At 37.2% G+C, this 22,781-nt stretch overlaps 1 protein-coding gene across 1 annotated transcript in view; it reads left to right on the top strand.

Annotated features, from left to right (window-relative positions):
- The window catches only part of LOC150089109 (spliceosome-associated protein CWC27 homolog), a 334,415-nt gene that overhangs the window by 80,097 nt on the left and 231,537 nt on the right, over nucleotides 1-22,781 (top strand). The window contains exons 3-4 of the mRNA XM_090390329.1: nucleotides 6,410-6,553; nucleotides 19,884-19,982. Of these exons, the coding sequence (XP_090246455.1) occupies nucleotides 6,410-6,553; nucleotides 19,884-19,982 (243 nt within the window). The remainder of the gene's footprint in view (nucleotides 1-6,409; nucleotides 6,554-19,883; nucleotides 19,983-22,781) is intronic.

The raw sequence follows: 22,781 nt of genomic DNA, 5'->3' as shown, positions 1-22,781 counted from the left end.
GATAGATCCCATCCACCCCGGGTGCCTTTCTTGTGTTTATCTTCAACAATTTCTCCTCCACTTTACTCCCAGTTATTTCAAGATTCTGTAGCTTACTGCTAGAGTTGAATACACCTCTGGCATTCCCGTCGCTGAATAACTCCTCATGTGTGAATGTCGATGCAAAATATTCATTTAGTTTGTTAGCTACCTGAGCAGGATCATCAACAGTTGAACCATCAATATCAAGTGGACCAATGTGATTCATCCCCTTCCTTCTAGAGTTTACATAAGTAAAGAACTCTTTGCTGTTTTTCTTTGCATCCCTTGCCAAGGATTTCTCGTAATCTGCTTTCGCCTGCCTAACCTCCTTTGTAACTTGGTTGCATATCAACTTGTATCTATCATAGGCTTCTGTGTCATGTGTTAATTTGTAAGTATCCCATGCATTTTTCTTCTCTGCCATATGCCTCATCAGTTCATCTGACAACCATTTTGGTCTAAACCTTGAGCAATATTTCTTAGTTGGTATATAAAGCCTAGTAGCTTCCAAGATAAGTTCTTTGAATGCTTCCCATTTTGAATTTGCTGTTGGTAACATCATCAGTTGGTCCCACTGTATAGTACTTAAATACTGTCTCAGTCCATCGTAGTCGCCTTTAAGGAAGCAATAGCCCTTCCCTTTACCCCTAATGGTAGTTACCTCTTTGAGTAAATCCCACTTCAGCACACTGTGATCACTGCCATCTAGTGGTTTATTTATCTGCAGATTCTTAATGCATGAAGAATCAGTGCTGATAATCAAATCAACAGTATTACTCCCTCTAGTTGCCTCCCGAACATGCTGATGTAGAAAACAATCATCCAATAAATCCACAAAAGCCCTGCTAGTGTGTGAGTGACTAGCCCCCAAATTCCAGTCAATATCTGGGAAATTAAAATCTCCCATTATAAGACTCTCTGATTTACTGGCCCACTCTATTTCCCTGTACAGTTTCTTATTATACTCATCAGAGTCATTAGGCCTATATCACATTCCTACTCCCAATTTTGATCCCCCAATGCTTATGTCACACCAAACTGACTCAACACTGCACTGTCCAGCGATGTCGACTGGCTTCACTTCCTTGGTTTTTATCTGTTTCTTAACTAATAGCATAACCCCTCCCCCCTTCCTATCCTGTCTATCCTTTCTGTAGACGTTGTACTCCCCAAATTGCAGTTCTGCATCCCTTATATCTGTGTGACACCACGTCTCTGATATCCCCACAATATCTGCCTTTGATGTTTTGAGCAATACCTCAAATTCATCAAATTTGTTTACTAAACTCCTAGCATTGGTGTACACGCAAGTATACCTGCACCTGTTTCTATTCTTAGCTACCCTAACACAACCCATGTGTTTACTTGTACCGCAATGACTCCCAGCAGTCTCTGAAATATCAAGCATCTTATTTTTCAGGCTTCTGCTCATTCTAATAGAAGCAGTGCAAGAATCTCTTTCACCTCTGCCAGTGGCTACTGTCAATCTATTGGTCGTTGTCTCCCCCAAAGCTAGCAGTTTTCCGACCCACCTAACACTGCCTCGATAGCATCAGCAAATATTCTTGCACCCTTTCTGTTTAAGTGTATCCCATCCCTGTAGAAGCAATCTCTCCTGTTAACAAGTACAGTCCAGGCTGAAAAAAATTCTACCCCTTGAGCCTTGCACAATCTTTTCAGGGCCGAATTGATCGACAAGGCTCTCATCATATACTCCCTCTTATCGTGTCTGGGCAGAATTGCAGACACTTTCAAATTCAACCCTAATTCTCGGCTTTTGTTCAACAGTGACCTGTACTTGTTGAGTAATTCTGCCGGTCTCTTACTCTTAATATCATTAGTGCCAACGTGTACAACTATATCACCTTTTGTGCCCTTAAAAGATGATATTCGCTCTACAACGTCATCAACCTTTGCCCCTGGCAGACATACCCTGGTCCTGTTCCACCTATCCTTTTTACAAAGCATGTTTCCCGTTTCCCTGACAATAGAGTCACTAACAACTACTAGTTCCTTCAGGACCAGCGCATTCTGCCTTGGGGGTTGCCTCTGTGTCCCATGATGCCCAAGTGCAAGCTGTGGCGTTGATGTGGGCAGCTGAGAGCTTGTGGGCCCCTCAGTTTAGTTTCTTCGAGGGCATCCACCCTGTCCTGCAAGCTCTCATATAGGCCCACAAGAACGCTGAGTTGTTGCCTGATATCGATACACTCCTTTCATCGCGCACACACAAAGACATCCCTCATGGCAGTATCATGTCCCGTACCCGATTGCTCTGCAAACATCAAGCAAATAGTGCATTTTATAAGGCTGTGAGTCAGAGGACAACTGCCCCCCTCAGTTCTGCTCTGAGCCACAGCACTTCCATTAGCTTGAGCCTTTTGCTTTGCTGCTCTGGTCTGAGTTATGATTCTATTAATTTATTAATTAATTATAATTAATTATGTTATGTTATTAATTGTTAAATATAATTAATTATATTACGGTTGTAATCTAAGTCGTTATACGTATTTATTTAAAAGTACAATTTAATTGCTAACGAAGTTCAACTAACGCTATCTAGTACGGTATATAACTATCGTATCACAAAGGCGGGAACTTACGAACTTTATATCTACGGACACTTAAGTATTAATTTACTTTCAAATCTCGCTGTCTCAATTCAGAATAAACTAACGATCCTTACTAGGTCTATAAGCTACTTACAGAAATAATTCGATGTAAAAAATATTCAATCAAGCGGCTAAATATGGCTAAAGAACTTCTCGTGCAGCGGAGTTGCAAACACGTGGATACCCTTACCGATACTTTTATGCAATTACAAGGCCGAATAAAGAATAAATACGCCAAATTAATCAGAAAATCACAAAATAATGTTATACTACTAAATTTAAATCAAAAGTTTTAGAAAAACAATAATTTCAAATCAATAAATAAGAAAAATCCACTTAGCGGCTTTGAACACGACCGTCTCCTAGTAGCCTCGTCAGCAGGTGAGTACCGCTTTCTAAGCATTCGCTATCCTTTACTAATATTACGAACAGTTAACATGTTGTTTTTCTTGCTCTTAATTTCGCAAATTATTCAATTATGTCGTCATAATTTATAGAGTTCATTACCTTGATTTGATAAATAATAATGATAAATCAGACATTTTGTCCTGCATTAAATTATTTCATAACTAGATTTTATTCTTTTTACTGCTGAAAAAGACCATTCACCACTTATGTTTGTCACAGGAAATATTTTCAGAATTGTGTCGACATTCGGAAATGTTGATCTAAATCGATCGTTAATAATATTATATATGTACTCATATTAGAGCTGGAAAAGGAATTAGAAAATGTGAATTGGAATATCATCGGTTTGGCTGAAACAAGAAGAAGAAATGAATCACTTATAAGTTTATCAAGTGGAAATCTGCTGTACACCAATGGAAACAGTGAAAGGAGTGAAGGTGGAGTTGGGTTTCTGGTCCATAAAGATTTTAAAAACAACATTTTGGAATTCAAAAGTACATCACCAAGGGTGTCAAGACTGATATTCAAGATTTCTAAGAGGTACAAGCTAAAGATTATAATGATTTATGCACCAACATCGAGCCATGATTATGAAGAGGTTGAAAAATGTACACTGAAATTGAGAGTCTTCTAGATGAGCAGAAAACCCACTACACTATTATTATGGGGGACTTCAATGCTAAGGTTGGAAAAAGGCAAAACAGCGCAGAAAGAGGAACTATAGGAAATTTTGGAATTGGTGAAAGAAATAAAAGAAGTGAAAGACTTGTGGAATTTGCAGAATCTCAAGGAATGTCAGTAATGAACACTTTTTTCAAGAAAAGGGTGAACAGAAAGTGGACATGGAAGAGTCTAAATGGATTAACAACTAATGAAATCGACTTCATCCTCACTAACAGAAGATATATTGTGAATGATGTTACCGTCCTGAATAAGGTAAATGTTGGAAGTGATCACAGAATGGTAAGATGTACACTTGATATAGATGTAGGAAAGGAAAAAACTGACTCGAGTAAATAATACAAAGGTCGTTGAAATAACAGAGGAGGAGAAAAAGCAGTATGTACTGGAACTTAAGAACAAGTTTGAGCTTCTGCAGACTGCTCAGGACCAAGATATCGACGAGGAATATTACAACTTTCTGAAAGTGATAAAGCCCAAGAAACCTATAGGGAAACAGAAATCCAAAGAAGAAAAAATTAGTCAAGAAACACTTGTCATGATGAACCAAAGACAACAAATGAAGAGCAAGAAAAACACTGACAGGGAGAAAATTGAGTATACTGAGTTATGCAAAGCCATTAGAAAGAGACTCAGAGAGGACATAAGAAGATTTAACACAAGAAAAGTAGAACAAGCATTAAGGGAAAACAAAGGATATAAATCAGCAGCCATGAGCAGTAATACAGAAAGACAAATGAAACTGAAACTGAAGAATAGCGATGGTGTACTTATAAACAGCAGAGAAGGCATAATTCAAATAGCAGAAGACTACTATAGAGAATTATACAAGGCGAGGGAATGATACCAGCAGTGGGGAAGATGGATTGCAAAGTAGCAACACATACGACATACCCGATATTCTTCCTGATGAGGTAGAACATGCATTGAAGAAAATGAAGAATCGGAAAGCTCCGGGGGAAGATGAAGTTACTGTAGAGTCGTTAAAATTGGGAGGAAGAGACATAACACAAAAACTGGCAAGGCTCTTCACAAAGTGCATTAGAAAAGGTGTGACGCCTAAGCAGTGGAATAATGCAATCATAGTTTTGCTGCATAAGAAAGGAGATAAATCAGAAATTGGAAATTATAGACCAATTAGCTTGTTATCCCATATCTACAAGTTGTTCACAAGGGTCATTACTAACAGATTAGAAAGAATACTTGATGAGAATCAACCGAAAGAGCAAGCTGGCTTTAGAACAGGATTCTCAACTATGGATCACCTTCACGTAATAGCACAGCTAATGGAGAAAGCAAATGAATATAAAACACCATTATGCCTGGCATTTGTGGATTATGAAAAGGCATTTGACTCCATACAGCATAAGGCAATGTTTCGGGCACTGGAAAGACAAGGCATAGATACTCCATATATTATGATTTTGAAGAAAATATATGAGAGTGCTACATCCTTTATTAGACTAGACAAAGACAGTAGCAAATTTAAAATCGAGAAAGGAGTTCGACAAGGAGACACAATATCTCCGAAGCTGTTTACTGCTGCCCTTGAGGAAGCTTTCAGAAGATTAGATTGGTCGCAGAAAGGAGTCAATGTGAACGGAGAGTACCTAAACCATTTACGATTTGCAGATGACATTGTGGTCATAAGCCACGATCCCAAAGAATTAGAGGAAAATCTTAATCAGTTATGCACAGTTAGTAAGGATTTTGGACTAAAGATGAATATGGCTAAAACAAAAGTAATGATGAACAAGTATGCCACGGAAAGGGAAATAATGATTGAAGGAGCAGTAATTGAAAAGGTGGAGTCATATACTTATCTGGGACAAGTAATTAGCTGTAATAATGATAAATGGCTGGAAGTCAAGAGAAGAATAAATTTTCAATGGATAGCATTCAGGAAATATAGTCACATACTGAAGAGCAATATCTCAGTTTGTCTGAAACGTAAAATAATGAATCAATGTATACTCCCCACCATGACTTATGGAAGTGAAACTTGGGCACTCACCAAAAGAATGGAAGAGAAGCTGAGAACTACACAGCGAAGAATGGAACGAATTATTATTGGGAATGAGACTGTTAGATAAGAAGAGAAACACACGGATTAGGCAGCAAACTCAAGCAAAGGACATTCTTATCGAAACTAAAGAACTAAAATGGTGTTGGGCAGGACACATAGCTCGAAGATATAATGACAGATGGATTAAGTAAATAACAGAATGGTACCCAAGAGGAGCTAAGAGAAAACTTGGAAGACAACAACGGTGATGGACAGATGAAATTCATGAGTTTGTGGGTAGTAAATGGATGGCCAGTGCTCAAAACAGAAGGAACTGGAAAGTTGCTGGAGAGGCCTTCATCCTGCAGTGGATTGAAAATGGCTGATGATGATGATGATGATGTACTCAATACTGAAACATTTTCTTCTTTGGCATAGTTGCTGCTATTATGATTAATGCCTTTGTAAATATTAATATATCATTGTTTTAATTACTGCTGTTATTTAATTCCATGTTTATTGACAATTTCAGATTTTTAATTCAAATGAAATTATAGTAACAGCTTAAGAGTATTAGTTACTTTATTTTATTTTTTTTTAAAAGTTTTTAACAGTAAAACATTTTTTTTCTCACTAGGAATTGCACATTGGATCTTAGGATTCAGCTATCTATTCTCTGTTTCAGGATGAGTTCCACTCCCGTTTGAAGTTTGTTAGAAGAGGATTAGTTGCATTGGCCAATTCTGGGAAAGATGATAATGGAAGCCAGTTTTTTTTCACTTTAGGACCATGCCCAGAACTACAAAACAAGCATACGATTTTTGCAAAGGTAAGTCTGAAAATACACAACATTTACACTGAGTTGGCTTTGCATTAGCAGCACCACCTGCCTTGGGTCCACTTTTTGCACATAATAAAGCCTGTACACATCTTGGTATATCCTCCACAAGAGGTTTCGTGGTGTCCTGTGCTAGTGCGAACCATACATTGCACAATGTGTCCAATAACGGCCACTGTCAGGTGGGCATTATTTGACACTTTGTGCGCTGACAATAATGCCATTGTCAGGTGGATAGCCTTAGCATCAAATATCCTTTTCCAGCGGAGCCCAAACATGATCAATTGGGTTGAGATTGGATGAGTTGGCAGAGGATAGAGAATTCATTGTCATGTTCCTGAAATAAGTTAGCAACCTGTTGAGCCTTGGTGAGTTGTCTTTTTGATATACAGGAACTCCCCGGCTTACGTAAGGTTACGTTTCACGGAACGCTATGCAATTTGGAATTTCCCTAAATAAGCATTTAGGAAAATTCCGCATTCACAACTATTCGTGCTGAATTTGATAGAAGCAAAAAATAAATGTTCAATGAACTTGTAAATAGAATTATTTTTTCAATGTTTTTATCTCATGCGGAGGAAAAATTACAAAAATTTCAAAATTATAAAATTACAAAAAGAGAGAGGAGACAGGCATAACGTCAGCAAGTTTTACTTTTCCAGCAATGTTGCCAGAATTAACTCTCCAGCTGATAAGCATGCCGCTGTGGAATTTGAGGGCTGTGGAGATTTAGAAGGAGTTTTTTCCAACACATCACAAAATTTCTCTGCAGCTCCAGAATTGGCACTTCACCGCATACTTTAATGTTTTCAAAACCAGCACAATGCTTGAACCTATTAAACCACCCATTGCTTGAATCTATTAAACCACCCATTGCTTGCCACGAACTTGGCTTGGGGTTTGCCGTACTTATCGTTATTTTCATAAATACTTCTCGCTTGAATGGCCATTAGATTCAGGGGCACTTGCTTCTGAATCTAATTTTCTGTTCATATTATTAATAGCTTTTCCATCTTCTACATAGGGCACAATATAGCCTAAGTAGTCCTTGCACCAGAAAACACCACAACAACCTCTTTTATATAGCACCTGAATGCTGTTTTGTGATCACTGTTGGGGCAGACTGGCCCTGGTGTGAAATATGTTGATCCTTGAACATGTTCTTTTATATGTGCACTGTCCCTTAAAATAGTATTCACTGTTGAAGCAGCGAGACCTAATTCCATGCAATAGATGACAAACTTTGTCCTGCTTCATACTTCTTAACCATTTTCATGTTCATTTCTCAATCAATTTTGTTTCGTTTCCTAGCACTGCCAGCACTTGCACTTTCTAGTCCCTTTCCCTTCGTTATTGTAATAAGTAAATAGAAATTAAGAGAAGATTTTGAAAATTTATTTGTTTTTTATATGATTGAAGATTTCAGTGAAGGGGGAACACATTTCACTATAGTAATGTAAAAACCCACACAATTCCAGTTATCGGTATTATCGCAAATGCAATAAGATAGTTTACTATCCGTTTATAATAGACTGTGCTAACAGAAAAGCCCAATAAACAGGAAAGTGCAAATTGTTTTTATTGTTTTATGGTAGTGACCTCCAGAAATGTGTTTTAGAAAAATATCACAAAGGCGTTCAAAATTGATTCTTATAATGGGAACATATGATAATGACAAAAGTGTAGGGCAATTTCCATTATAAAAATGACCTTTTAGAGAGATAAATAGTTTAGTTATATAGCAAAATTTTCAACTTTGAAGGACTTGGAACAAATTTCCAAAAAAAAAAAAAAAAAAAAAAGAAAAAAAAAAACTGTGTTATTGGGTTCACATTGTAATATTTTCACGATACCTCCATTTATTCCTACTGGTGCAAAATATGTTTCCCCAATTGTTTTTTAAGTTTTTACCCGGCTGGAAAAAACTTGCGTAAATTCGAATTTGTGTAAGTAGAGTATTATACAAGTCGGGTAGTTCCTGTATGTATATATATATATAATATAGACAGACAAATGTTTATATTCAGTATATAGGAAAGGGGTGCTGACCTATCAATTGTAATTACCATGGAAAAATGGAAAAGGCCTGTAAGGGGAAGGAGATGACCTGAAATAAATTGATTAATATAAAAATAAAATAACACTGATAATGATGTTACCTAAAATAGTGGGTCCTAGGGCTTTAACTACTTCAAAGGTCGGCAGCCAAAACTGTAGGAGCCACCACAACAAGCAGGGTCTCTGTTTCTGTTATGATGTATATGTGCAAAATGTATAAATATGATTTATACGTTTGTATAAATCATATTTATACATGTTAGTTATTTGTTTTTTTTTTTTTAGGAGCATTAGCAACTAAGGCCATATTGCTCCGGGATATGCGGTGGTCATTCCCTGACCTTTCCGCATCCTCCTTATTTGGTGGTGACTGGCTCGAACCCCGGTCTAATCAAGAAACATGTGCTACGCACTGCTGCTCCTCCTTCCACCTGGCTATGGAGGTGCCATATTTATACATGTATAAATATGATTCTTCAAAGACTTTTTCAAAAGGTCGGCAGCCAAAACTGTAGGAGCCACCACAATAAGCAGGGTGTCTGTTTCTGGTATGATGTATATGTGTGAAATGTATAAATATGATTTATACATTTCGCACGTGGATGCGGGCAGTAAAGATCCTGGCGCCTCCGTAGCCAGGAGCAGCAGTGTGTAGCACATGCTTCTTGATTAGACCGGGGTTCGAGCCCCTGACCACCAAATACGGAGGATGCGGAAAGGTCAGGGAATGACCACTGCATATCCCTGGAGCAATATAACATGTATAAATATGATTTATACAAATATATAAATCATATTTATACATTTCACATGTATACATCATTACAGAAACAGACACCCTGCTTATTGTGTTGGCTCCTACAGTTTTGGCTGCCGACCCTTTGAAGAAGTAGTTAAAGCCCTAGGACCCGCTAATTTAGGTAACATTGCTATTATTTTATTTTTATGTTAATCAATTTATTTCAGGTTCCTTCACCTTACAGGCCTTCTCAATTTTTCCACGGTAATTACAATTGATAGGTCAACATTCCTATCCTATACACTGATTATAAACATTTGTCTATATTTCATTATGGTTGCCGGGGTTTCTCTACTGTAACTAGTAGTAGTAGTACCCAGGATCCATGATACAGTTTAATAATTTTGTTTTAATACTTTGCTTGCTTACTTTGTCATTCAGTAACCTGATTATTTTATAAATTTTATATATATATATACAGGTAGCCATTCACTGTTCATGTGATTTAGGACAATCTGAGCGAATCAGCAATTAGCGCATTCGTATCAGAGACGAGAAAGGTTCCCGCCCTCAAAGTAACCACTCGTGGATGCGGGCAGTAAAGATCCTGGTACCTCCGTAGCCATGTGGGCAGGAGCAGCAGTGCGTAGCAGACACTTCTTGATTAGACCCGGGTTCGAGCCCATGACCACCAAATACGGAGGATGCAGAAAGGTCAGGGAATGACCACCTCATATCCCCAGAGCAATATGGCCTTAGTTGCTAATGCTCCTAAAAACCAAATAACCAACAACAAACAGTAAAGATCTATGCGGTGAAGCATTCAGTTGGTTGTGTTTTATGCTACTTACACGTGTTGTAAATTTATTACGCTAACATTTTTTTATTAATTGTGCTATTAATAAATTAAATAATAATAATAGTGATAGCTGTGTGCAGTTTTTTCTAATCGTGTTATAAAGATTTTAATTTAATAGAATAAAGACATGCCATGTATTTAATTGGATCCAAGTACAATATTCGGAGGATAGAATCTGATGAAAGCTGCCTTAATGTGTGTAGGGCTATGAATATGCCTCCATAGACTATTACTACAACTATGAAGAATGCTAATAAAATAAAACAATCGATGCAAAGTGGTAGGTAAAATTTTTGGTACCCAGAACCTAACCCTGTGATTTCCATTTGACTCCATTATATAAAGGGTTCCATTTGTGCCTGTCCCCCTAGGAACCTAACCCGGATGTAAATCTAGGGCTACCTGTGTGTGTATGTATATATGCCAGAGTTGTAATGGATATACTGTCATAATGAAGAGTTGTACTTGGTCAGCAACAATAGAAAGGTAGGCAGTCCCATTGAGCCATTGATTAACAGTGATCAGAGGTTCCAGAACATGACAAGTAAACAGTCCCCTAACCATAACTCTACTGCCTCCACCTGCCGAACAGTGCTTCAATGCCATGGCCTCATGTTGCTTTCTCCAAATATGCCATCAGCATGATTGATTTGAAATTGCAGTCATTGGACCAGGCAACATATTACCACATGTCGGTGGTCCATTGTTATGCTGATCTGCCTATGCAAGGCACTGTTTCTTGTGTCTCACAGTGAATATGGGTACTTGTGACAGCCGTCAACTGCAATAGCTTATATGAGCTAATGTCCAGCACATAATCTGTGTGGATATTGATTGGTCTTGCTATTCCTGCATTGTACTGGGTGGTTAGCTGGGGCAATTTGTTGTATTGCTGCATTGCAGTGTTACATGCAGTGCTCACCATGGGCATCTACCACACATGACTTCCCACCATGTGACCTTTGGCTTGTTTAACCACTGTTGAGGCAGTTATGACAGACTCATGATTACCACAGAACGAGAGCACTTAATCACGTTAATGCAGGTGACACCATCGTGACACCTGCATTTCTTGTCCCCACAGTCATTCTACATTCAAAGTCAAGAAGATCTCAATGTCAACCCATTCTTCTTCAGACACTCAAAAACTGATCACCATCCATGTGTGAAAACTACAAGTTCCTGACTTTGAGTTTTCATAGACCAGTTCATTTATATATAAGGGGTGTTGCCAGTGCAAAGCCAACTCAGTGTGTATTATGGTTTGTCACATAAAATGATGTAATTACATATTTATTTGTATAATTAATATAAATAATAAAAATGTTAATTTAATTTAGCTATCGGAATATTAATAAATTTGGCATTTAGAATAGGGCAGTTGTTCTGAGAATTCATTGCATTTGTTTGGGTATGGGAATCAGTTCAAAGGAGCAGAGATCAGAAGTTAGTAGATGGTCTAAATTAAAATAGTTGACATTTGCTTTTGAAATATCATTCTAGTGGTAGCTAGTATTAGCTATAACCACAGGTTCTTGCTGCATCAACCAAAAAAAATAAACACACACACACACAATTTTTTTTTTATATATTTTTAAAATTTTTTATATTTTTATCTTATCCATAAAACTTCTATTATATCAGGTATTTTCTATTCATTATTTTATTTTATATTATTTTTATCTTATTCATAATATTTCTATTTTTATTTTTATCTTATTCATAAAACTTCTATCATATCAGGTAATTTTCTATTCATTATCGGATTTATGAAACATTGGGTATTCTAAATCTTCTAATTTACATCAAATATCACTACATACTGTAATACCAGGATCCTTCTAAATATGTGTTGAAATGCAGGTAATCAGCCAATTAGTTATATAAGTTCAAGCATAATGAAACTTGGCAATAGCGAGGTGAGATAAATGGCTAATGGAGTAGGAGTAATAGTACAGTAGGGCTCACTCATACACCTGTCGAAAAGCAACAATTACCAAAAAGTGGAAAATAGCCTTTTTTTTTTTTCAATTCCAAATGCATATAAAAGTCTAATAACATGTTTATGCTATCATATGCTGTAAACAGATAATTAGATAATTACTTATATTATTATTCATGCATAATAAAACCTGGCTATAACGAGGTGAGATAAATGGCTAATGGAGTAGGAGTAACTGTAACTGAACTCTATGAAGGAGAATATATAGTAGAATGCTTAAGTAGTTTCTCCGGTATTCTCATCTGAGGATGGAGGAGAAATAGAGTGGACAAGGATAAGAAGAAGAAATACCAAGAATGAGGAGAAACTACTAAGCATTCTACTATATTTTCACCTTTGGGGAATTCAGGTACAGTAGGTCCAGCTTTTTGGTTTTCCACTAATAAGGTGGTTTTAAATTATATCAGTGTTCATTCTTTTCAGTGCTTGTTTTGATTTTTCGACATTTTCTTTCTGATAAACTCATTAGCTTTATCCTCTGAGGTGGTACACTGTACCGCCTCAGAGGATAAATATAATGAGATTATCAGAGTCACAGCAGACCTGTGACTCTGATAATCACAATAGTTAAATTGTAATGATAATCAAAGCAAGAAACTATTTTACATCAATTAACTTTAGCTTGGAGGGATACACGGAATAATAGATTAACAGTAGCTGCTGGCAGAGGTAAAAGTGATTCTTGCACTAATTCTATTGAAATGGAATTGAGCAGCAGCCTGGAAAGCAAGGCAATGGGAATTTCCAAGACTACTGGGAGTCATAGTGGAACAAGTAAATACATGGGCTATGTTAGGGTAACTAAGAGTAGAAACAGGTGCATGTATACTTGCATGTACACCAATGCTAGGAGTATAGTTAATAAATTTGAGGAGCTTGAAGTGCTAGTCAAGACATCAAAGGCAGATATTGTTGGGATATCAGAGACATGGTGTCACAAAGACATAAGCAATGCAGAACTGGAATTTGGGGAGTACAATGTGTACAGAAAGGATAGACAGGGTAGGAAGGGAAGAGGGGTTATGCTGTTAGTTACGAAACATAAAATCTAAGGAAGTGCATCCAATTGATGTGGGTCGACAATGCATTGTTGAGTCTGTTTGGTGTGACACATTCACTGGGAAAGGAAAAATGAGAGTGGGATAGGCCTAATGAATCTGATGAGTATAATGAACAATTGTGCAGAGAAATAGAGTGGGCCAGTAAATTAGAGTATCTTATAATGGGGGATTTTAATTTCCCAGATATTGACTGAAATTTGTGGATTGGTCACTCGCACATTAGAAAGGCTTTTAGGGATTTATTGGATGATTGTTTTCTACAGCAGCATGTTCGGGAGGCAACTAGAGGGAGTAATACTCTTGATCTTATCAGTAGTGATTCTTCATGCATCAAGAATCTGCAGATAAAGGAACCACTAGGTGGCAGTGATCACAGTGTGCTGAAGTGGAATTTACTCAAAGAGGTAACTACTATCAAGGGTGAAGGGAAGGGTTTTTGCTTTCGTAAAGGTGACTACTGTGGTCTGAGACAGTATTTAAATTCTATACAGTGGAACAAACTGATGATGTTACCAACAGCAAATTCAAAATGGGAAGCATTCAAAGAATTAATCTTGGAAGCTACTAGGCTTTTCATACCAACTAAGAAATGTTGTTCAAGATTTAGGCCTAAATGGATGTCAGATGAACTAATTAGACATGTGACAGAGAAGAAAAATGCATGGGATACATATAAATTAACATGTGACACAGAAACCTATGATAGATATAAGCTGGACTGTAACCAAGTTACAAAGGAGGTTAGGCAGGCGAAGGCAGATTACGAGAAATCTTTGTCAAAGGATGCAAAGAAAAACAGCAAAGAGTTCTTTACTTATGTAAACTTTAGAAGAAAGGGGATGAATCAGATTGGTCCACTTGATATCGATGGATGAACTGTTGACGATCCTGCTCAGGTAGCTAACAAACTAAATGAATATTTTGCATCGACATTCACACTTGAGGAGTTATTCAGCGAGGGAAATGCCAGAGGTGTATTTAACTCTGGCAGTAAGCTAGATAATCTTGTAATAACTGAGAGTAAAGTGGAGGAGAAATTGTTGAAGATAAACACAAGAAAGGCAGCCGGGGTGGATGGGATCTATCCAGTTATATTAAACGAGGCGGCAAAGGAATTAAGCAAACCCTTAGCAATAATTATGAGAGCTTCCCTGGACTCTGGGGAGGTACCCATGGACTGGAGATGTGCAAATGTGACTCCAATTTTTCGTAATTTTCCTCTGTTGACAGAGGCAGACTGGCCATAAGTCTTACTGGGGAATCCCCGGTGGGCTGGAAGATGGTGTGATTCCACTGAAGGATCAAAGGGAGACACAGGTAATTATAGACCTGTTAGTTTAACTTCTGTTCCAGGGAAATTAATGGAGACACTGGTTAAAGAAGCATTGCAGAATCATCTAGACAAGACTACAGTTATAGCTCGGACACAGCACGGGCACTGATTAAAGAAGCATTGCAGGATCATCTAGACAAGACTTCAGTTATAGCTCGGACACAGCACGGGTTTGTTAAGGGGAAGTCTTGTCTGACTAATTTGATTGGATACTATGATGTAGAGAGCAATATGGCCTTAGTTGCTAATGCTCCTAAAAACCAAATAAGAAACAAACAAACTATAATGTAGTCACAAAGGAACTGGATGCAAAGAATAACATTGATATCATATATTTGGATCTTAGAAAAGCCTTTGATATTGTTGCACATGGAAGACTGCTACACAAATTGGAGCAGTGTGGCTTTGGAGGCAAATGGAAAAAGGGGTGGTTGAGTGGGAGAAGACAGAGTGGTAATCAATGGAAACTGCTCTTCATGGACTAATGTTATTAGTGGAGTCTCTCATGGTTCAGTATTGGGTCCATTGTTGTTTTCTGTATTTATAAATGATATTGATGATGGTATATTACTCTTAATGTCCAAGTTTGCAGACAATATGAAGGTTGGAAGGGATGTTTATGACACTAATGACATTACACTGCTGCAACAGGAACTAGAAAAGTGGAGCAGAAGGTGGCAAATGAAGTTTAACATTGACAAATGTAAAGTACTACATATGGGAAACAGCAACCCCAGAGCAACGTATCAACTCTGTGGTACTACACTGACAGTGGTAGAGAATGAAAAGGACCTAGGGGTAATTGTGCAGGCAGATATGAAGTTTTCTGAGCAGTGCAGGTGGTCTGCAAGAGTAGCTCATGGTGTCTTGTCAATGATATACAGGTATTTTTCTAGCAGGGATAAGGAGGTGATTATCCCCTTGTATAAGGCAATGGTCAGGCCACATCTTGAGTACTGTATACAGGTCTGGAGGCCTCATTTTAAGAAGGATGTAGAGCTGTTGGAACAAGTACAGAGAAGGGCAACAAGATTAATGAATGGAACAAAGGGTTGCTCTTACGAAGAAAGGCTTAAGTTTTGCAAATTACAGTGTCTGGAGACTAGGCACCTGCGAGGTGATCTGATTGAGGTGTATAAAGTCTTGAATGGTTTGAGCACGCTCAATGCGGATGGGATTCATTCTCTTGCTCAGAATAATTGTCTGAGAGGGCATAAATTCAAATTGAGGAAAGGCGGTTGTAGGATAGATGTGCAGAAGTTTGCCTTTAGCCAGCGGGTGGTTGATTGCTGGAACAAACTTCCTTCTGTCATTGTAGAAGTTGATAGCTTAAATAGATTCAAGGCCGAACTTGACAAACATTTGGAGCGAGTGGATGGGTGAAATAATGGGTTTTTTTGGTTTTTTTTTGTTTGGCTGATGTTATATAAGCTTGCTTTCTTGCATCATGTGCCTTTGCTAATGTTATAATAATCAGCTCTGTCAAATAAATAAAGAAATAAATAGTTAAATTGTAATGATAATCATAGCAAGAAACTATTTTACATCAATAATAACTGGGATATCATTGCTTCCAGTTATTTTCCTAACCCCTAAAGTCAGAACTGATTGGTATTTAGTTACCCAGTTTACTCTTAGACTCAGCATATATGTATTGGTGATACACTGACACTTTTCCAATCCAAAGAAGTCTCGAGTCCAATGATGTTCTCTTACTGAATCTTAAAGGTTCAGTGCACTCTCATGCTGTGTCCCTCAAAATAGTGAATTTATGCTATGAACTTAAGGAGCCTTACTTGCCTTTAGGCTTGAAAGTTTCCTAATAAACAATCTCTTGAAACTTCAGTACCACTAATTTCATTTTGCTTACTTTCAATGGCCTGCTCTCAGTGAACGGCCTTTCACTGTAAAGATCAATGCTAAATAATGTTCATTTCATAAGCTGGGTTACCCAAGACTTTCTACACCTGTTATGCAAGGGTCTGGTATGATTCATTTTATCTTTTGTATTCATATAAATGAAAAACTCCTTGTCACTTTCTTTGCTCTCTTAGCCACTGATTTCACATATTCAGTTTTTGCCAGCCTATCTTTTCCGTGGTACTATTCCAGCTCAATTTGTAATTTATTGGCTTTAGTACTTTTCATCACTTAACTTTTCAATGCTCTTGTTGTTTTCTGCTCTGTTAAACCGATTTAGGCATTTTCCTCATGCTATATTTTCTTATGGTATACAAGCATTTGTGGCTCCCATGTCTTTTGTTTTAAAGAGATTAAATAATTCTGATGTTTTCATCCCCCCCTGCTAACTGCCTAACTGATAGTAGCCATGTAGCATCTTAAAATAGGCCCCTTTTTTGAAATTAAAACCCATGCTTCCACCTTTAACAACTGTAACCTCTTTATTTTCCAACTAAGAATTGCATGATCACTGTTTGCTAATGCTTTTTGTACTTTCAGTCTTACAATATCGTCTGGTTTGTGGGTGATGATCAGGTCTAGAGACATAAAATACAGGGATATGTAGCCAAAATTTGAATTCTGAAAGATGCACAGCATTCTTTTGTTAAGGAAAAATCATGTTTAACTAATCTGTTTAGCTATTTTGATAACCACTCTTGAAAGATAGAATCAAATGCTTTGATAAAATAGATAGTATAATGTCATAATTATCTCCCATGATGTCATAATTATCTCCAGCTCGTGAGTGAATCACAAGGTGGCAGAAGGTGTGATTAATGGAAGTCTGCATGATGTCAAAATCTGTAAAGGTTGGGATAGTAGTTAATGATCATTGCCAAGCAGCATTTCTTCAGGATCACTTGGAAAGGCTTCAAGGATGGTCAGAAAATTGGCAGCTACAAGAACTGTTCAGTAAAGAATGATCGTAATTTTTCATGAATAACTGTACTGCTTGCTATTTCTAGGTGAGCTGAGAAATTTAAGACCAAACCAAGCTGCATTTCATAGCAACTTTGCAGCTGACTTGCATGCATGGTAGTCTGTCAAATTTTTGCTTGTTCAGTTTTGCCTGCGTAACAATGGATGTGACACAAGGAATGTGTCACATCCATTGTGACATGCTGCTCTCAAATTTTGTTTCTGTCTCAAGAAAAACATCAGCTGAAGCATATGAAATGTTAAAAGAGGCTTACAGTGAATGATACTTCCATATAGCACAGCTCACAGGTGGTTTAGAATTTTTAAAGATGAATCTGATGTATCATTAACAGGACACCATAGTTAATGATACATTATTATAAGAGGTGCTACCCAAAAGTTCCCGAAATGTATTTATAAAATAAATTAGACTCGCCCTAGATCAGTGGTTTTCAACCTGGGTGCCACAACAACATTCCAGGGGTGCCACGTAATTTGGGCTTAAGTTACTTATTAATATATTTTTAAATTTATATGTTTATTTCATTATAAAAAGGTGTATAGTATCTTTTTAATTTTGTGGTGATCTATAATTGATGTTTACTTAGTACCTCTATATAAAGAATAAAATTATATAATATATATATAATTTGTATTATGATATTATGAAATGTAATTTTTATAATTATATTATTGTAATAAATATCATATAACATATTTTTAATATTATTTATATATATACATACATACAGAGAGAGAATCGGATCTAACAGGCAGAAAATTGAGTGGGGTGCTGCAAAATAAAATAAATTATTTAGGGGTGCAGTTATTAAAAAAAGGTTGAAACCATTGCTCTAGGTCTTATTCAATACCATCACCTTTGAAGTAGTCTCCTTGAGAGCATAAACACCGATCCCAGTGCTTCTCTCATGATTTGAATGCATCCTGAAAGTCCTTCGTCATAGTGTTCAGCACTGTCTGCGATTCAGTTTGGATATCCTCTAAGCTGTCAAATCTTCAACCCTTTAGCTTTATTTTCATTCTTAGGAAGAAGTTGCAGGGGGCTAAGTCTTGCGAATAAAGGGGTGGGGGACAATTGTCATTGCCGCACAGCAAGAGATGTGTGGGCATTGTCATGATAGACCCAGTTCTTTGTATGCCACTTCTGTGGATGTTTCCTCCTGACAGCTTTCCTTAGCAACCTCAAGACATTGCAGTAGAACTTTGCTTTGACAGTATGGCCAGGAGAGACAAATTCCTTATGGATAAACCCGTCAATGTCCAAAAAACAGATCAGCATGGACTTCACATTGCTCCTCACTTGTTGGACTTTCGGTTATGGTGAAGATGGGCTCTTCCACTGGGATGATTGTTGCTTAGTTTCTGGGTCATACCCATATACCCAACTCTCATTGCCAGTGACGACCATAGAAAGGAGTTTTGATCACTCCTGGCCTGTTCTTTAAGATCTCTGCTAACTTCCATGCGATGCTGCTTTTTGTCTTCATTCAGTAATCGTGGCACACGCTTGGCTGCAATCCTTCTCGTGTTCAACTCGTCTCACAAAATCTGCTGACGTGCCGTATGATAGTCCTACAATGCCACAAATGTCGCAGATCATCCACCTGTGGTCGTCACAGATCACCGCCCAAACTTTTCCGACATTTTCCCGGGTGGTGCTCAAACATTGTCACCCAAAGCTTGTTTCAACTTCTAATGGGTTTTTGCTGTTGTATCATTAAGAAGGAAACAAAACTTGATGGAAGCATGTTGCTCTCTCAATCAGCCGTCGCAACAATTGCAAACTACACAAAATGCATCACCAAAGAACTGTGCATAAATATTCAATGACTCTATCCGGTCCAACGCCACGTGGCAGACTGATTCACAAAGGATGCATGCAGTGTTACCTAGCTCCACAAGTCAGTGCTAGACATAGTTCCCGTGCAACATTCAAATTTTGGGAACATTTTGATAGCACCTTGTACATCAAACATTTGTTTGTATAGATAGAAAGATCTTAATCTCACTGTATAGCACAATTATAAAATTGTCCTGTAGAACCCAGTGTCACCTGAGATGGGATTCTAAAATGAATGAAGGCAAACTTTTTTTTATTCTTGTGAGACTCCATAACAAAAGCTGTTATTTATTTACATAGTGGCTAATACTAATGTTCTTCCTACAATATTTTTGGATGCACCTTGTATTTTGAATTCAAACAAGTTTAGATTTATTTATGGTATGACTCATGATATATAATTGAACAAATAAACAAAATATTTATATATATCCCTGAAAATTGTTTTTGCACTGGATTTTATTTTATACATGCCTGATTTTTGTGAAAATTTTATATAGGGAATTTAACAAACTTTAAATATTATAGGTGACTGGAAATACACTTTATAATATGCTGAAACTTGAGGAAGCTGTAGTGGATAGCAATGATAGACCTTTGTATCCTCACAAAATAATTTCAACCAAAGTAAGTAGTAAATATTTCTGCATTCACTGTAATATTCATTATGAATAAGCTTTACTTTGAACACACAAATTTCATTATTTAGGATATTTTGATTATGTATCATTGCCATGCACAGGTAAGGTGGGCTACCAGGGCTGCACTGATGTGGCACAGAACAGTATCTACAAGACTCCAAAGCTATTCTACAGTGATATAGCAGTACCCCTGCAGAAGAAAAGTTGTGTTAGTTCAGATAAGGTAAATATTTTGTAGATGCCAGTTCAGAAATTCCCACTGTATAATGTAAAACTAGTGTCAGTTGATGATTGGCAGGGATGTGACAGAGAATTGCATAGTATCCAGTATACAAGATTATGGTTAGGCCACAAATGGAGTATTGCATTCAGGTCTGCAGACTCCACCTTAAAAAAAAAGAAAAAAGCATAATGCTTCTTCTGTAGAGGGTTCAGAGAAGGGCGACCAGATTTGTGAGTATAAATCGATGCCTATATGAAAAACAGCTAAGAGGGTATGGAGTGAAAGGTTTGACATCTAAGGGAGATTTGACTGAGATTTATAAAACAGTGGATGAGGAAGGTATTTTCTCCCAATTAGATCAGATAAGAACTATTCAAATATAAAATTGTAGGGAATAACAGAAAACTGGATTTCATGAAGTTCATTTTTGGGCAGCAGGTTGTCAAACACTAGAATAAGTGTCTTCCTAATGTGCTAGGAGAAGTGTCTCACCCAAGTTCAAAGTGATATTGAATGGTTACATTGTGGGTTGTTGTTGTTTTGGTTTTTAGGAGCATTAGCAACTAAGGCCATATTGCTCCGGGAATATGTGGTGGTCATTCCCTGACCTTTCCGCATCCTCCGTACCTTGTGGGAATGGAAATAGTATGAATATTGTTTTGTTATATTATTTTTATTTTATTTTATTTTGGCTGATGCAGAAAGTTCTGCTTTCTTGCATCATTGGCCTTACAAATACTAATTAATTTTGTCTTCATAATCTTCAAATTGCTGTTTGATGTAGCATTGTTCTCTCAGTCCAAGAGGAGATCCATCTTGGGGTCTCAGTGAAATTGCTGCCTTTGCAGAACTGCTCTTTTGATTCTTGGGTACAGGCACTGAAAGGTTCAGTTTTTTTTTTTCAGCTGTTGCCACACATGCACATGATGGTGTTTAATGGGGTTGCAGTTCTTAGCAATGTCTTCTACTGGTTTAAGTAGAAATGGGTGGTAGATTCATGTATCTATGTCTTTAAGTATGATATTTTATAATATGGCGGGATGCCAGTTTTTGGCATGGAACACCTAGCATGACTAATCAACAGCGATTATTCATGGATTAAGAATCTGCAGATAAAGGAACCACTAGATGGCAGTGATCACATTGTACTGATGTGGGATTTACTTAAAGATGTAACTACCGTCAGAGGTAAAGGGAAGGGTTTTTGCTTTCTTAAAGATGACTACAGTGGTCTCAGACAGTTTTTAAATTCTATACAATGGGATCAACTGATGATGTTACCAACAGTAAATTTTAAATGGGAAGCATTCAAGGTAGTAATCTTGGAAGCTGCAAGGCTTTTTGTCCCAACTAAGAAATACTGTTCAAGGTTTAGGCCTAAATGGTTGTCAGATGAACTAATGAGACTTGTAGCAGAGAAGAAAAATGCATGGGATACATATAAATTATCAGGTGACACAGAAGACCATGGTAGATATAAGATAGTCTGTAATCAAATCACAAAGGAGGTTAGAAAAGCGAAGGCAAATTATGAAAAATCTTCAGCAAAGGATGCAAAGAAAAACAGCAAAGACTTCTTTATTTACATAAACTCTATAAGGTAGGGGATGAATCAGATTGGTCCACTTGATATCAATGGTTATGATTGTTGATGATCATGCTGAGGTAGCTAATAGACTGAATGCGTATTTTGCATCTACATTCACACATGAGGAGTTATTCAGGGAGGGGAATGCCAGAAGTGTATTAAACTCATGTAATATTGAGATTATTACAAGAGTTTAATAACCTCTGATAATCTTGTAATAATTGAGAGTAAACTGGAGGAGAAATTGTTGAAATTGAACGTAAGAAAGGCACCTGGGGTGGATGGAATTTATCCAGTTATATTGAAGGAAGCAGCAAAGGAAGTAAGCAAACCCTTAGCCATAATTATGAAAGCATTATGAAAGCTTTCTTGGACTCAGAGGAGCTCCCCATGGACTGGAGGTGTGTAAATATGTCCCCAGTTCACAAAGGAGCATTAAAGGGTGACACGATTAATTACAGACCTGTTAGTTTAACTTCTGTTCCAGGGAAAATAATGGAGCTACTGGTTAAAGAAGCACTGCAGAATCATCTAGATCAGTGGTTCCCAACCTTTTTTGACTCACAAACCCTTTTCAACGTAATATTTTTTAATGCGCACCCCTTTCAATATAATATTTTTAATGCGAACCACTAAGCCTATATTCTCTGAAATCGTATAATATTTCTGAATTTTTATTATAAAATATTTCCAATACTAGGTTTTATAAGCGACATTGCGTAATAATAAAAACTATTATTAAGTATTATTTATACTTTGTAAAGCAGTTATTAATTAGTCCAAACTAGATTTCAAACAGGCCAAGAGTAGAAAACTTGCTTCTTTCTCTAATTGTAGCCGAGCATTCTGGTCTCTTGCCAAATCTATTGGCCGAAATTTTTGCCCATCTCTGTTCCACCTCTGACAAAACCATATGGTTCTGTTTCCACATCAGCCAAAGATAAAGCTGACCTGCTAACATCCTATTTTTCTTC

Source organism: Mastigoproctus giganteus, chromosome 2 (genome assembly GCF_048544385.1).
Source record: "Mastigoproctus giganteus isolate SK-2022 chromosome 2, ASM4854438v1, whole genome shotgun sequence".
NCBI lineage: Eukaryota > Metazoa > Arthropoda > Arachnida > Uropygi > Thelyphonidae > Mastigoproctus > Mastigoproctus giganteus.
This window is presented reverse-complemented; position numbering and strand designations above follow the sequence as displayed.